Here is a 17,321-nt window from a genome sequence, read left to right on the forward strand (position 1 = left end):
ACTCCATAAAAACTTGTTGTCTCTAATTGTCGACTTCAATCCTATTCTCATAATCTCTGCCGACCTTTTTTGCCCCAATAACATGTTCTTTTCCATGGGCTGCGAGTTAAAACAAATTAATGGTCTATCATTTTTAACCCAGAAAGTTGGCCTTTAGCGACGACCCCTTTAGCGGCGACAACAAAGAAGTCGCCGCTAAAAGCCCAATCTGCGTCCAGGTTTTAAAACCAATCCCTGATCGTTGATCTTGTGTACATCTGACGGTCCAGGTTTTATTTTAGCTTTAGGTGTACAAAACCTATGGCGGGCAAACCATTCACTCATTCCCCCCAAATCGATCCATGAGCCCTCCCCCAAACCCCACGGCGCTGCCAGATTGATTCAACCCGGCCACAGAGGCTCGCTCGCCGCCACGACCTGCAGCCTTGGGAGTCAACTTACCTCCTCAGCCGCTCGCGCGCCGCACCTCGTCTGCTGCACTAGGTACCTTCCTTTTCTTCTGTTTTATTGTTTTAGTTTTCCTATTTCTGTGGTAATTGAACACATTAGGGTTTCGTTGGTTTTATGGATTAAGTATATGGAAAAAATATGGGGTGATATTGGATTCTGTACCTTTTTTGTTCTTTGTTTTGATGTACATTTGGGATTTAGGGTTTAAGTAATGTTTTCTGCAAGTTTTGAAAGGATTCTTTAAGTTGTTTTTGAATGGATTCCACAAGTTTTGATGTACAACTTTTTTTGTTCTTTGTTTTGATGTACATTTTGGATACTTACAAGTTACAATTTGTTTGACATGTTTCCCCTTTATCTAAATTCATGTATTTGACCTGTTTAAGTTTAAACTTTCAAGATCAACCATTGAGAAGTAAATGGGTTAAAATTTGGTTAAGCTTCATCCGTGAAACCTCCATATTGACTTTGATATGTCCAACAGGTAGATAATCTTCGGTGGTCGTTTCACCTTTGCTCAGGTACTTCCTCCTTATCTTTTTGATGTGATTGAGAATGAGGTTTATTGTTTATGATCCAAGTCATGATATATTATCTCTTTTAGGAGAATTTGGACCTATTACAGGTTAAATTAATCAGATTAGCAAAAAGAGGAACATGTTAAATTGGATGAAAGTCGCCCAAAATCTATTTATATGGCAGGCAACTTGTTGTATTTTTTATTAAAAGATGTACATTATCACTGTAACTGTTTCTGTAAAGATAATTAATTATTAACTAAGATTTTAGAAACTGGAGAAAAAAAATATTTAAAAGGTTACATCTGAACCAGTTTTGACACATTACACAGCTGCCACCTCTAAGATTAATTCACTATATATATGCTTGTAGGACTATGCAAACAGCAGTTGGTGCTTTTGGAGGTGAAGCTACTGCTGTTGGGATTGATGTGCCTCCACTGATGGCAGAAAATACGGGCAATAGTAATCGTCCTGCAATTTCAAGCCTAAATTGTCCTCCCTTCATTGCTATGGAGCTTTGTCGTTAACCAGCCCACTATTTATATGTTGTTGAACTCACATTTTGCATTTCACATAGGGCATTCATCCTTGTGATTGGAGGAGAAGTATAAGTGAGTACAAATCCATGTTCCCAGCAATTGATTTTTCTTTGGTAAGATACTCAAGTATAAAATGCATTATTTCTTCATATATAATCTTATACATTCTAAAGTACAATGTAGTTTTAAAGTTAATTTGCCTCGTAAAGTACATTGTTTGTCTGTTTCATTGTATTTAGATAGAAACTGACCACCATGTTTGGTGGAGCCCAAAGACTAGAGAAAAGCCTGAAGACGTTGCAGCCCGGGGGTTGAAGTTTATGAAATGGTGACTCTACTTTTTTTTCAAACTTATTTAACATATTATGAGAATATGAAAATAATCACCCCATTTCCCTGACTCTCACGTATGTTGTTTTCGCCTACAACTTATACAGGCTGTTGACACGCAAAGAGAAGGAGATTGTGGTTGTATTCCACGGTGGTTTCCTGGTTCATACACTTGGTGCATAAGGAGATAACTGTCATCCCACACTCAAAAAAAGAAATGTCCATATTGTAAGTTGATTAATATTATTACTAATTACAAACTTCAAAATTCTCAATTTGATTATGATGTTCTGTTTTGGACACATTTTCAACACAAAGACCAATAAACAATGACACAACATCTGCATATAAATACACACAACACATAGCTTATATCATCTCGCTTCTAATGATATGTTCACTTGGCTGCAATAGTTACATTTATGCACAGAATACATACACATCTACACAATTATCATCAAATATGTTTTATTGGGTATTACAGGGACTAACAACTGAAGAAAGAAAGAAAATCTTGTTAGATGTAGCTGATGTTGAAGCTGCACGCGATGCAGGCTACGATGAAGCTTTGGTAGCTCATTTGGCTTTAAAACCTTGCAAGGCATGTATCCATTATTCTCTTTTGTGCTCAATAACTGTACACGCACATGTACTAATAAACTCATGTGCAGCTTGCAGAAGGGCTCGTCTTAGAAAAGAAGTCATGTCCTTTAGGTGACTCGACCCGAGCGTGAGCGTACGATGAACATTTGGGTAAGTTAGAAGCCATAAGAACTAAATATGAGTAATAACTCATTAGTAATTTAAATGCTGACATAGATTACAATAAATTAGTTGCATATTACTAACTTAATATATTTTTCAGATTAAGGCATCAGCAATATGAAGAGAGGCCAGAAACTACCATCTTCCGACAAGTTAAGTTGCCGCAGGTGCTTTTCGATACATAACAGGTCCGCGAATCAAATTGTAGTTTAACTCATACAATGTCAAACTACAAATGTTTGTCATCCCCGCCACAACACGCGGGTTGAAAGCACTAGTTACTACTGTTTTAATATGGTGATATAAACAAACTGCTATGTAATTTTTGGTTGGTTGAATGTGAATTACTGTTTAATTCTTTGTATACTTATGAACATTTTGGTCCATGTGTGTTTAGGAAAAACTTAAAAAATGTGCATGTAATTGTATGTGGGTAACAATGTAAATAGTAGTAAATTATTTTTTTTCGTTTTTTTTTTTACTTTTAGTGGCGACATATGTCGCCCCTAAAAGTCACAAATGTCGCCGCTAAAAGTCATTCACAATAGCGACGACACACCCTTTAGCGACGGCAGGTGACCAATAGCGGTCGATCTATAGCGGCGACACACCCTTTAGGCAATAGCGGCGACAAAGAGGACTTTTAGCGGCGACACGTGTCGTCGCTAAAGGTGCTTGTTTCTTGTAGTGAGAGTTGAACTTGCATCTCTCAATAGACATGCAAGCCTTCTACCACTTGATCTAGAGATATATAGCTTTATATTCGGTGACAAAATTTCGAGAATATGTCTTCCATAATAAATGGATGTGTGGGGGACCTTTTGAAGGGAGTATGGAATGGGGAGTTGAGTGGTAGATAGAGGTCTGGAGGAGTTGAATAAGTGTGAATAGACTCATCGAATTTTAAAACTAGAAATACTTTTAGACGGGGCATGTAATTGTAGAAAACACCTCTACATATTCATCTCCATCCTGTGTATTTTTATGGGAAAACAAAATAAACCCTAAATTTTTTTCTCACTATTCTTTCCCATATCTTTTTTCAAATATATTTTATATTATATGATTTTTTTTTAAAAAGTAAACTTCATTAAAAACTACAGCTGCCTCAAACCGAGGCAACCGAAACCAACATTACAACAAAAGTGCCCTTGTAAATGTTTGATAAACACCAGGTTTGAGATAAAACACACACAAAAGTGCATACGTAAGACTTGACACATAATATAATATTACAGAATGAATTTCCGAGATTATCATATCACATTTTGCGTTTATAGGATATTTTAACCATTTGTCGTAAATTCATAACCAAAAAGTTAAATACAATTAAACAATGAAATGCAACAACTAAAGTCATAATACCAGATGAGGACAACTCACGATTTCTTATTAAATGATAAAATGAAATTAAAATAAACTTGTAAAAGAAAACGGTAATTTCCAAAAAAGAAGAAAGCATCATGTTCGGAACTAGCACTGCACCAATATGGATTAGCCAACTCTGTAATAACCACCAATATGCACATAATAATAATCCAAAGGCTTCGATGATTTTAACATGAATGAATACATCATCAAAAAGCAGCATCCACTAGTATGGTTGGCCTATTAATAACCACACCCACACCCCTCTTCAACACCACCACAAAATGACCACCTCACCCGAATTCGAGCATCCGATCAAGGCCTATGGTTATGCCGCCCGCGACACGTCTGGATTACTTTCCCCTCTCACCTTCTCCAGAAGGTATTCTTTTATCATTCATATTTAAGCTATTCAGAGTTATGTTGTTGATCACAATACAATTATTGTATGTTTACAGGGCTACCGGGGATAAAGATGTTAGGTTCAAAGTTCTTTACTGTGGAATCTGTCATTCTGATCTTCACTTTGCCAAAAACGAATGGGGATTTACCAAGTACCCGGTTACTCCAGGGTATAATTTCCCTTTAACAGTTTTGTTTCCAAATTTTAGGCATTAATGGAATTATGTTTTTTATCTGATTTTAAAAAAGTGACACCTCAGTCTATTATTTATCTTTATATTACTTGTTCACCTTTGTTAATTAAAGTTGTGTATAATACAGGCATGAGATTGTGGGTGTGGTGACAGAAGTAGGAAGCAAAGTGGAGAAATTCAAGATTGGAGACAAAGTTGGGGTTGGGTGCTTGGTGGGATCATGCAGATCATGCCAAAGTTGTGCTTCTGACTACGAACAAGATTGCGTTAAGCAGGTATTTACTTATGGTGTCCCCAACTTTGATGGTACACAGACGTACGGTGGGTACTCCGATCACATGGTTTCAGATGAGCATTTCGTCCTCCGTTGGCCGGAGAACTTGCCACTTGATTCCGGTGCACCTTTGCTATGTGCCGGGATTACTACTTATAGCCCTCTCAGATACTTTGGATTGGACAAACCTGGTACAAAAGTGGGTGTGGTTGGTCTCGGTGGACTCGGTCATGTTGCTGTGAAGATGGCTAAGGCTTTCGGGGCGGAAGTTACTGTTTTTAGCACCACCTCTGCTAAGGAGCGAGATGCAATTGAAGTACTTAAAGCTGACCATTTTATAAACAGTAAAGACGAACATCAAATGGAGGTGATGACTTTTTTTTTTTGTTTGAAAATGTTGATACTTGGTTTGCTAAGTTTTGAATTATGATTTGGATTATGTTAATAGGCTGCTAGGGGTACACTCGATGGCATCATCGATACAGTGTCCGGAGATCATCCAATGGCACCATTGCTTAATGCACTTACGCCCCATGGAAAGCTTGTTCTTGTTGGTGCACCCGAGTCACCACTTGAAGTAGCCGCATTTTCTTTGATCATGGGTAACAGTTTTGAATTTTGTTTTGCTTTGCTTTTAGCTAATGCAAGCTGATGAAATTAGCTAAAAGGGCGAAATTTTGTTTTAACTTTTAACAGGGAGGAAGACTATTGCTGGTAGTAACATTGGTGGAATTAAAGAGACTCAAGAGATGCTTGATTTTGCAGCAGAGCATGGGATAACTGCTGATATAGAGATTATCCCAATAGACTATGTGAACAAAGCGATGGAGCGGCTGGTAAAATCTGATGTAAGGTATCGATTTGTGATCGATGTAGGCAATTCTATGAAGGCTGAATAGGTTGATTCTTGAAGCCCTTAATGAATGTTCTATTTCTCGTAGTAGTTTTATATATTTTTTCCATGTTACAAGGAATTGAGAGTCTGAGGTTAAGGTTGTATGCATTTGTTTATTCTTATAAATAGTAAAACTACTATATATTAAAGGGTAAAGTACACTTTTCGTATCGAATTGCCATGAATACCTTTTAACTTCAATAATTACACTAACAATCCTTTATATGTAAAACCCATTATACCCTACGTCCTTTGGCCCTAACCAAGGCTTTATCTTCATCAACGGATGACTCCATTAATTCAACATATTTAATAAAAAATAATTGTATGTAAAAAAGGCCTAAATTTATAAAATCTAATGTAAAACTTGACGATCTGCTTATAGTTAGTTTAAGGGGAACTAATAAAAATCTTATCTTATATATATATATATATATATATATATATAGAGTAAGGTTAACATACAAAAAGCCTTATCATACATCACGTAGGAGACAATGGTAACCGTTGGATCAGAGGTATAATCACGCATGGGACCACATAATCACGCATGAGACCACATAATCACGCATGGGACTATAATCACGCACGTTCTATGATAATAACGCACGTTATATTTTTTGTCATGTATGTTAATGTAGGTTAAGCCTTGAAGTACATTATACTTTCCCTATATATATATATATATATATATATATATATATATATATATATAGGGTAGGGCTAGATAGAAAACCCTATATATATAAAAAAACCCGAGAAAACCCAAGCTCCCGACATTTTTTTTTTTGAAAAAAATAACACATGTAATATACATGTTTTTAAGACTTTTGGGCCAAAAAAATTAAAAAAGCGCCGAAGGGATATTTTAAAAAAAAAAAAAACAAGTTTCAGCAATTTTCAGCGAAATTATGTCTTTTTTGCTTAACACGTGTTAGGAGCTGAAATTTGTTTATTTTTTTTAAAAAAATCCCTTCGGCGCTTTTTTGTTTTTTTTGGCCCAAAACACTCTAAAACATGTATATTACATGTGTAATTTTTTTCAAAAAAAAAAATGTCGGGAGGTTGGGTAAAAATGGCTTCCCATTTGGTTTTCCAGAGTTTTCTAAGAATTTTAGGGTTTTTTATCTAGCATTATCCTATATATATATATATATATATATATATATATATATATATATATATATATATATATATATATATATATATATATATATATATATATATAGGCCAGTTAACGTATAACGTACGAACTGTACGCAATTGTATTTTCAACATGCGATTTTAGAGTTTTTTACACCATGCGATTTTGGTTTATAAATATAACATGCGAATAATGTTTTTTTGTGAAAACATGCGAATTCCAAAAAAAAAAAAAAAATCATTGTCACATGCGATTCTCTTGGAAAAAATCATTTTTCCAGTACATGCGAATTATATTCTTTTCCAAGAATCATTGTAACATGCGATTCCTTGGACAAACCCATTTTCCACTAACATGCGAATTATATTCTTTTTTTAACATACGTGCGACGTTGATATCGCGTACAGTTCGTACGTTAAGGTATTTGTATAATACACTATATATATATATATATATATATATATATATATATATATATATATATATATAGGATAAGGATCGTTACAGAACACTAGTTATTGCGAGAACAAAAAGAACAACTCTAAATCACTAAATTTTAGGATTTAAGGTTCATATTTTTTGAATTTTATGTTTCTTACATTCATATGTGTATTATATAAATATAAAAAATCATATATTTTTCCCTACACATAGTCTACATACATGTAGGTAATTTAGCCTACACATAACCTACATGTGTGTAGGTTATTTAAAAATTGAAGATTTTTCATTTATTGTTTTTTTTTTTTTTTTTTTTTTTTTTTTTTTTGAACGGCAAATTTGGATCACTGACGAACCACTGGAGTATCATCGTGCCACCAGTGGTACCACCCGATCATATCCATCTCCACTAGGCATAATGCCTATACACCAATTCAGGAGGAAACCCAATAAATATGAGAAAACCCCCCTTGTGGGAATCGAACTCAGGACCTATTGGTTCCAAAGCCTTATCCCACCTCCAAAATGCCACTAGGCTATAAAGCCATGGACTTTAAATTCTAATGTGAGAAACAATAAATCTTACATTTATAACATTTTCATTTAATTTTTAGGTTTTTAGGATTGAAAATATGAGTGATTCATTTTGTTCTGCGTGTTCTCGTGATATTTAGTGTTCTGCATAGATACTTCCCCTATATATATATATATATATATATATATATATATATATATATATATATATATATATATATATAAATGAAAATATTTGGGCTGATGTGGCATGATGTTAGAGCTTCTCAATCTCCTTTTTGGCTCCAAAATTCCGGGTCCTATTTTTTGTTTAATGAAGCTCCGTTTTTAAACCCGATCCACCCATTTTTTCGGATATCTGAATCTGACTAGGGTTTCCAATCTCAACACAAATCACAAATCACATTTCAAAATTCTTTTCCGCCACCGTTTGCTTCTCTCTCTGGCGAAGATGATGAAATCTGAATGATTTACCATCATCGTCGTCCTCTTGATTTGTTTTCTCGTTGCAAAACATTTTTGTGCAGTGGTTCTCCTTTAATATTGTAAACCCTAACAAGATCTTCTTCATTGCTTGAAACGCCATATTCCTATTCTTGCAACCACTGATAAGGTACTTTTCTTTCGATTTGACAGATCATTTGATTCTGTCCTTTGCGTTGCTACTAAATCAAACGAGATGTTCTCCTTCAGAATAGATTATTAGTGGAGGTCTCTTAAAATCGCAAATGTGAAGAAGATGTTCGTGCATTTTTTAGCAGGATTGTTTTAGATTAGGAATCCGTTTGTTGATGTTGGTGTTATCGCTAGAATTCTAGAAGCAAGTTGGTTTTGCAAGTGTTAAATCTAGACGAGAGGTAACTCTAAACTTACCTCTAATGGTGCCTAATTAGCAGGTTCTATAAGGTCGCCCTCCTGTTACTCGTCGGACTGAACATGTTCGTTGCTTTGGAGAGTTTACAAGCGTTGTGACCCATCCTGTCATGGAAGCTTCTGAAGTCAAGAAGTCTTCTCGTCCTCCCTAGAGGTTGACTAGAGCAACTGCTTCTAGTAAAGTGTCTCAATCCTCCTATGCTATTTCACTTAATAGTAGGTGGAGATTGATGCAAATTTGATAGCGACCGTGATTAGGGTTGATGTGGTTACGGCTAAAACGATTCAAAGTGGTTTGTATATTACTAAGATGAAGATACATTTGCTACTCTTGGTAGGGTTAGCATGGAATCTGTGATTAAGAAGTTGAATAAGGGGAAAATGACAGTTGGTGGGAAGAAAGGTCGTAATTACATGGGGGTCTAAGTCTGAGAAGGCGGTGGAGAAGGGTGTGGTGACTGGGGCTTCTCAATTTGAGGTGTGTCTTGAGAAGAATGTTGAAGATGAAACTTCAAAGTCTATGCAGCATGAAGGGAAAGTATGTGGTTGAGAAGCTTATGTCGAGTGAAGCTTCTGATGCTGATGTTGATGTTGAGATCTTTGTTCCAAAATGGAAGGTTTGCCCACTGAAACTACCCGGGATGGTAGTGTCTGCCAAGAGCTTTTTATGAACCTACCTACTCTATCGAGAAGTAGTCCATAGAGAAGGTTGCTGATGAGGAGGTTATAAGGAAGATCAATCTCCACGCTACCCATCTGGTGATGGCTATCCCTGAGGGGATTCAATAGTAGAATTGGTTGTTGCATGACTCAAAGGATGCTAAGGCTTCTTAGTAGAAGGTCGAGGCTAAGCTTGAAGAGACAAAGACAACAATTGGTGCCTTAAAGGCTAAGGAGGAGAGTCTTATACATCAGTTCGCTGTTTCTCGCACCCAGGTTGATGAAGAAATAAAGAAACTTGAAAAGCATTCTAAGGATTTGTCTGATTTCCAGGATAAGATTTTCAAGGAAAAGGCTGAGTTGGGTTTAGAGAAGATGTGATTTAACAAGTAGAAGGTTGCCAATGAAGCAGTGATTAAAGAGCTGAGGCAACGTGTTAGAGGTAAAGCACGTACCGTGCAAAGGTTGGCAAACATAAAGTAGGTTTTCAGTAATTATTAAAGACAAATGACACACTTTGCAATCCGATATAAACATAAAGGACAAATTTTGTGATTTACTCATATTTTTATGTTTTAAACAACTTAAATTATTCGACTCGTGTATCACACAGGCAAATAACGTAGTTATCTATATATATAAATAATGGAAAATAAATAGTGAGCCCATGCTAATATGAGTCATGAGTTTTTCGCTAACTTGCACCTATATATTTTTCTTTTGCTTTTGCTTTTGCTTTTGCTTTTGCTTTTTTCATTTTTCTTTTACTTTTAGTTTAGCTTTTTAACGAACGTGCGTTTTGGGCATATTCTTTATTTTTTTTTCTATAACGAGTGCACCTACGTTTTTGTAGTTTAGAATTTTTTAACGAACATGCTGATACTCTATTGGACATATTTTTTAAGGAAACATGGTGATACTCTATTGGACATATAGAACTCTTTACAATTTTAGCAAATATCATGATATTTAGGTAAGAAATATCTAGATATTAAGGCTAGATCGTTATAAAGGAATGATCTAAATATGGAACTATCTATATAATATCCAAGTAGTATAAATAGAAGTGTTAGGCATCATTTGCACTCACCCCACATTACCCCACATAGCTTATTTATAACCCACAACGCTAAACAATCTCACTACACTACAAGCTTTGTAAAAGCCTTGTAAAACATCTTGTACTCTTGTTCCTCCAATCAATATAAAAGAGTTATTTGATCATAACCCTTAAGGCTTCTGCATCACATTACTTGAAACACAACAAAACCATATAAAAGGCTTAACTTAGAGCGAATCTAAGTCACCGCACGAGAGTTAGAAAATTACTCCGTGACATTAGGCTACCTATTAAACAGATAAACAATTGTTTAAAAAAAATTCTTTAGCCCTAAAAATTTAGAGGCACCTCAAACCTTTTTTGAGATTAGGGTTCGGCTTCACTTCTTGAGTATGTGTATTTGGAGTTTTATAACCCCCAAAATCTACAACCGTGCTTGATTGATTTACCAATTTGCATTTTTATTGAAGGGTGCTATACAACAAGTTAATTAAGATTCCAATGCGAGGAGTTTGTTCGCGTCTTTCGATTATGCTATGTCTACTAATGAAAGTAAATTATTATTGGGCTAGCCCATTTGGTATAAGAACATGCCTCTTAGAAGGGAGGTCTACAATGATATAGTTTATAATTGTTGATGTAAAAGTAAAGTAAAACATCTTGTACTCTTGTTCCTTCAATTAATATAAAAGAGTTATTTGATCTTAACCCTTAAGGCTTCCGCATCACATTACTTGGAACACAACAAAACCATATCAAAGGCTTAACTTAGAGCGAATCTAAGTCGCCGCACGAGAGTTAGAAAATGACTCCGTGACATTAGGCTACCTATTAAACAAACAAACAACTGTTATAGAAAAAAATTGCTTTAGCCCTAAAAGTTTAGAGGCCGTCAAACCTTTTTTGAGATTAGGGTTCAACTTCACTTCTTGAGTATGTGCATTTGGAGTTTTGTAACCCCCAAAATCTACAAACGTCCTTAATTGATTTTACAAATTTGCATTTATGTTGAAGGGTGTTATACAATGAAGTTAATTAGGATTCTAATGCGAGAGGTTTGTTCGCATCTTTCGCTTATGCTAAGTCCACTAATGATAGTAAAGCATTATTGGGCTAACCCATTTGGTATAAGCACATGCCTCTTAGAAGGGAGGTCTTGGGTTCAAACTTGAACAATGACATAATTTATAGTTGTTGATGTAAAAGTAAAGTAAAATAACATTTTCCGTTAAAAAAAAAAAACTTATTTTATCATAAGGCCTCAATTTTAATATTCGCTCTAGGTCATCAAAAAGGGGACCGGTGCTAAGTAGGGTTGAACATTGTTGGTGGCAGTGAGAAAAGGTGGTGGCCACAAGTCCACAACTGGTTTATCATGCTGGCACCGAAGATGGTAGACTGGTGCCACGTCATTAGCTAGCATATTTTAACAAGTTAGGCCATCTCCTATAGGCTCACGCCCCTTCACTTCACATCACCGCCACGTCATAAAGTAACTGTCACCTCACTACACATCACCTTCCTCTTTCCTTTACTTTCTTTCACTAACTCCTACTTTGGTTTCACGCCCTATCACTAACCAATGCCCATTAAAATAATATATATTAAATAAAGTAATAAACAATAAAAAATAAACAAATTTGATTTGTTGAGAAACATGGGACACACCACCATCTCCTCCACACTGTTTCCCCATCCACGCCACTCCCCAACCCGTCCCCTATTGCGCCCCTTCCGGCGGTGTGCCCCCTCTTCCATGCTAAGCCCCTTGCCTCATGGCAAGGGTCATCATACCATAGGAGATGGCCTTAGATACATACATTTTGAGTAATTATATAATAAAATGCTTATAATTAAAAGAGATATATACATTCATAACGAGAAACGGGAAGACTTTCAATAATAACAACATCCACTTTTTGAGGATGGGGGACACAATCAAAGAAAATGCGTATATTTGGATTACGAGTAGATCAAAATTTTGTAATATTGATTGGTCTAGATGGGTTGATTTTAATATTCACGATGTAATTGTGTAACTGTCGGGTTCTGGTTTTTTGCTGGCCCAATTTCTATATTTCGATATATAAAAGTTTCGCTGTTTGAAAAAAATAACATATAAATAAAAAATGATTAACTGGTTATCCGAATGAGCAAACCGAAGAACATTGGCTAACCAATAACCCATTAAATCGTATATTTAATGTATATTCTCTCAGACCGGTTTTAAAAATTGAAATACTCAAAATATATACACTCAAATCCGCGGATTTGATCAGATCCAAACTGATTTCACCCAAACTAGTTTCAAAATTGGATCCGGATTGGTTTAGGTGTAACACCTGAAAATACATATATTTTATTTTCTTGTTTTAAATACCTTAGTATGAAAAGAGGTAATTAGAATCATGAACTTGTTATGTAATGCCCCAAAAATCCTAACTTTTACTATTATGTTTATTTGAATATTTAGTATGGAGCATAATAACTAGCAATAACCAACTTGGTTAAATATTTATGTCTTTAAGAAAGAAATAAATTACCGTGGCCAAACAAATAACTAATAAGAACTTTAGGGGCTGAATATGTGCGTTGTGGAAAGATACAACAACAACAACAACCATACCCAGTAAATCCCACAAATAGCAAAACTACTTATAGGGTCTGGGGAGGGTGGGATGTAGGCAGACCTTGCCTCTATCCATAGGAATAGAGAGGCTGCTTCCGGAGAGACCCTCGGCTCGAAAACGAACAACAAACCAACACACCACAACAAAGCATATAGAAATAAGAAGTCCCTCGTACCAAGAAATTGATCCGAGTGACACAATATAATGTAAATCATGTATAATAGCATGCATACAACATCATTTGGGCATAAACACAAGAAGGCAATCAGCGGAAAAGTCCCTTAAAGAGTAAGAAAAACCTATCTCCTTAAAATACACGTAAGACCTTACTGCAATATCTTCTAGAAGTCCTTAACCCTAATCATACGCCTCCACGAAGTCCTATCTTGGACCATGTCCTCAGAGAGATGCAACTCTACTAAATCATGCCTAATCTGCTCATCCCATGTCAGTTTGGGTCTGCCTCTTCCTCTCCTCCCCTCGACAGTAAGAGTTTCCATTACTCTAACCGGTGTCGTCGTTTCCCTCCGCTTCACATGCCCAAACCATCTCAATCTCCCCTCCTTAATCTTCTCCGATATACTAGCCACTCCTAATCTTTCTCTAAAAACCTCATTTCTTATCCGATCTAACCTTGTGTGACCACACATCCACCTCAGCATCCTCATCTCTGCTACCTCCATCTTGCGCGCTTGTGTCTTCTTGATAGCCCAACAGTCTGTTCCATATAACATAGCGGGCCTGACTGCTACCCTATAAAATTTCCCCTTTAATTTACAAAATGCAAAAAGGGAGAGAATCTTCACTTGTTCACCAATTCACAAAATTCAGTAAATTGAGGCTAGATTGAAGATGAATCCTATGCATGAAACTGATTTCCTAATCATCTAGGCGTGACAATCATAAGGTAAGTTACTAATTTTCATTTGGTGAGATTTAGTGGAAGAACAATCATGAAAATGCCTAAACTTGAATGAGTTTTGATGCTATAATGAAAATTGATGAATAATTCTTGTTTGATAGCATTTTGTGAATGAAAACAAGTGTGGAATTAGTAAGTTTTAAGTAAAAAAACTCTAATGTTGTTGATGTAGGTGTCGTGGGCTAATCAAAAGAAAGTATCTTGCTTAAATACCGATACTAGTATTTGTAGCCAGTGTTTGGTGAACAAACTAATTAACAACTATTATTTAAAATCAGGGTTGTTTGATTGTGAGAAAACATGCAAAATTGTTAAGAAAAGTGTTATCTGAATGAGAAGAAGTAACCCTCACACGAAATCCAGATTACCAATTTAACATAAAAAAACTCATTTACTGATTCACACACCACATAGACATAGCATTGGAATTGATAACTTTGATTAACTATTAGGGACAGTTTTTAATAATAGCTATACAACCTAACAATCCGTTAAACTAAACCAACTACCCACCAAATTATCGACCCACTAATGATGCAAGCAAATCACCAATACGCTAGATAAATGACAAATAATTCAAATATCATCAACGTTTATCAAAAGTTAACACAAAGTGATCAAGAATATCAGTTACAAGAATTAGAAACAAAGTTTAATGTGAAAAATCTAGCAATCGTTCATCCGGGGGAAGTGACAAGGCTTTTAGCCTCACATGCTTGTCTTCTCAGCTACGATTCTTGATTCAGAATCATTCGGCATGAATAAACGGGATCATTTGGGTGTCAGGACTCTAAAAAATCGCCTAGGCTTTGCTCTCGATTCGTAAAAATGGTTAAAATGGTTGAAAGATGGAATGGTATTGTAAAATCGCAAATTAGGTTAACTAAACCTTTTTTTCCAATTTAGCTCTCCCCCGCGCGTTGCCGGGGGAGCTTCTTGTTCCTTCCATGTGGCGCGGAGGACAACAATTCAGGGGACCCACAATGGCACTCTCCCTCTCGTCGTGGGAGCTTCATCCCTCTCCCCCGCGTGGCGCGGGGGAGACAATTTTCTAGAACTTGTGTTTTGAGTACCAGCTCGACCCGTAAAACCTAACTTTTTCAGCTTGTATGCTCCTTTTCCATCATTTAGCACCCATTAAACCTATAAAACCCAACACACAATAATTACAACATAAAGGCACAAAATGACGCGTTAAAACTAAAAAAAAGGTGTACAAAAGTCATACAAATACAATGTGTTTTTATGAACACATCAGTTGTATAAAGTGGGGTATAATCATGAAACTGAAACTCTTAGGTTAAATGGTTGATGTTAGCTAAATAGCATGAAGGTATGATGATTGATTATGTTGAAATGATGTTATGAAGTGTATGAATAACTTGAAATTGATATATGAAAGAACTATGGAGTATAAGGTAATGAAAGTTGCATTTTTCTAAACATCTAGGAAGGTTGCACACCAAGTGTTTGACAAAATGCCTTGATTGTAAATTATGTGATATTATGATGAATACTTCTTGATGATCATGCTTAGTATGTAAAAGTTCATGTATATGGTGATCTTAACCTCCTCATGTTGTAAAGTATGAGAATGAATCTAACTCATTAAACTAATGAATTTATCACAAGTGTAAGAGTGAAAGAAGAGGGCTCAAGTGGTACCAAGCGACAAGGAAGTCAAGATCAAGGTTAGTTCTTTTAACTTACAAGTGTAATTTTTGATAGTAAGTAGTGTCTTTCATGTCATGTATTATGTGAAGTGACGATTTCTAAATGGTGATAAAGTGTCATGAAGTCGACCCATTGAAACGGGTCAATTGGATGAAGATTTGGTAAAATGGAAGGAAAAACCAAGATGAAGAACTTGGGTGGCGTTTAGTTTAATAATTTGATATTATGAAGTATAGAATGAATCATAGAAAGGAAAGAATGATTTCGTTGAAGTGAGGTTTTTTTATGTGGAAACTTAGTATGATTACAAGTATGAAAGATTTGGAAGTATGATTTTTAATGTTGAATGGGAATACTTCGATCCATATTAGTATAAATTGTCGCAATTAACTTGTTTGGTATGGTTATAGGTAAATCATCTAATTAGGACTTGGTGAGCTTGGAACGAACACACTACTCTCAAGCGCTTACTCAAGTCCAAATGTGTTAAAACTTTTGTAGTAGACTTTTGTGGTCAAAGTTTAGTTGATGTTATTGTTTTAACACTTTTCTTTGAACTCATATTTTGTATGTAATTAAGTTGTGGTGATTAGTTAGTACCATCATGTAAAATTTAAACTTGGATAGCTCAAACTTGATCTGTTTTGGGAATTTTGTAAGTAATGCCTAAAATGTTTAAAGTTGAACCCATTATAGTTGTTGTCGCAAATGTTTTTCGCGATAAGAGTGTTTGGGTTTTATATTAGGTTCCGGTTTCAAATCCGGATCGGTTTGATTGTGCACCTCTAGAGTAGAGGATGTGAGACTAAGAAGTCAATTAATTAAAATAAAATGCCCCTCTCAATCAGGCGTGGGCCCGGTTAAGACAACATAGTCCTTGTAATGAGTGGTGGCAGGCCTGCGTCTTGCGCCCTTGCGGGTGTGAATTAGTTGTCTGTTGTGAAGTTCACCTGTCAAAAAAAAAATTAATTAAAATAAACCTACTTAGACTTTTTTAAGATAGAGTAGAGGTCCTAAAGGATGTGAGACTGAGAAGTCGATTGATTAAAATAGAACTAACTTTGACATTTTTTTAGGAAAAATTACACTTTTCGTTCTTTATGTTTGTACCAGATTGCAACAGATAGCCTTTAACTTCAATAATTACAGCCATAATCCTTTTTTGGAAAACTCATAACACCCTACGTCCTTTAGCATTAACTAAGTTAAATTTTTTCAGTTAAATATACATGTGCCTTGCACATGAGGGCATATTAGTAATTTTACTATTCTACTTAAAATATATTTAAGAAAATAAATAATCCTAATCTCATCCTCTACCTCTCTATCTCAGGTCTGTCTCTTTCTCAAACCAACCCCCACCACCACCGCGACAACCACCACCCCCACCACCAGATCCACCACGCACCCCCGAATGGGTTTCCAATGGCTAAGCACTGCTGGCCCACTTTTAAGAAAGAAGATTGACTCACCTTCATCGGCCTTAGCAGATTCACAAATGCTTCCACCTACATCAACGATAACAATATAATAGGTACAATCAAAAAACCCAAAAAGTGTATTACCAAAAAAAAAAATTGAAAAATTAAAAGATAAATACCTTTAAATCGGCAAGGTCCTGGAACGATGTGCACCAATAACAAAA

At 35.7% G+C, this 17,321-nt stretch overlaps 1 protein-coding gene and 1 long non-coding RNA gene across 3 annotated transcripts; both read left to right on the forward strand.

Annotated features, from left to right (window-relative positions):
- Window positions 1–287: 287 nt before the first annotated feature.
- Window positions 288–2,971, forward strand: LOC110909247. Of its 2 annotated transcripts, XR_004879292.1 has the most exons (7): window positions 288–483; window positions 935–971; window positions 1,342–1,433; window positions 1,549–1,623; window positions 1,750–1,838; window positions 1,948–2,068; window positions 2,325–2,461. It is a non-coding gene; the product is annotated as an uncharacterized LOC110909247 (long non-coding RNA). The 2 variants fall into 2 exon arrangements; XR_002575291.2 differs by lacking the exons at window positions 1,750–1,838; window positions 1,948–2,068; window positions 2,325–2,461 and adding an exon at window positions 2,706–2,971.
- A 1,193-nt stretch (window positions 2,972–4,164) lies between these two features.
- LOC110909246 (mannitol dehydrogenase) lies at window positions 4,165–5,894 on the forward strand. The gene is made up of 5 exons (XM_022154283.2): window positions 4,165–4,355; window positions 4,432–4,545; window positions 4,697–5,210; window positions 5,292–5,445; window positions 5,540–5,894. Exons 1-5 carry the CDS (start codon window positions 4,258–4,260, stop codon window positions 5,740–5,742), a joined length of 1,083 nt encoding a protein of 360 aa, XP_022009975.1. The 5' UTR covers window positions 4,165–4,257; the 3' UTR covers window positions 5,743–5,894.
- Window positions 5,895–17,321: the final 11,427 nt, after the last annotated feature.

Source organism: Helianthus annuus, chromosome 14, assembly GCF_002127325.2.
Source record: "Helianthus annuus cultivar XRQ/B chromosome 14, HanXRQr2.0-SUNRISE, whole genome shotgun sequence".
NCBI classification, from domain to species: domain Eukaryota; kingdom Viridiplantae; phylum Streptophyta; class Magnoliopsida; order Asterales; family Asteraceae; genus Helianthus; species Helianthus annuus.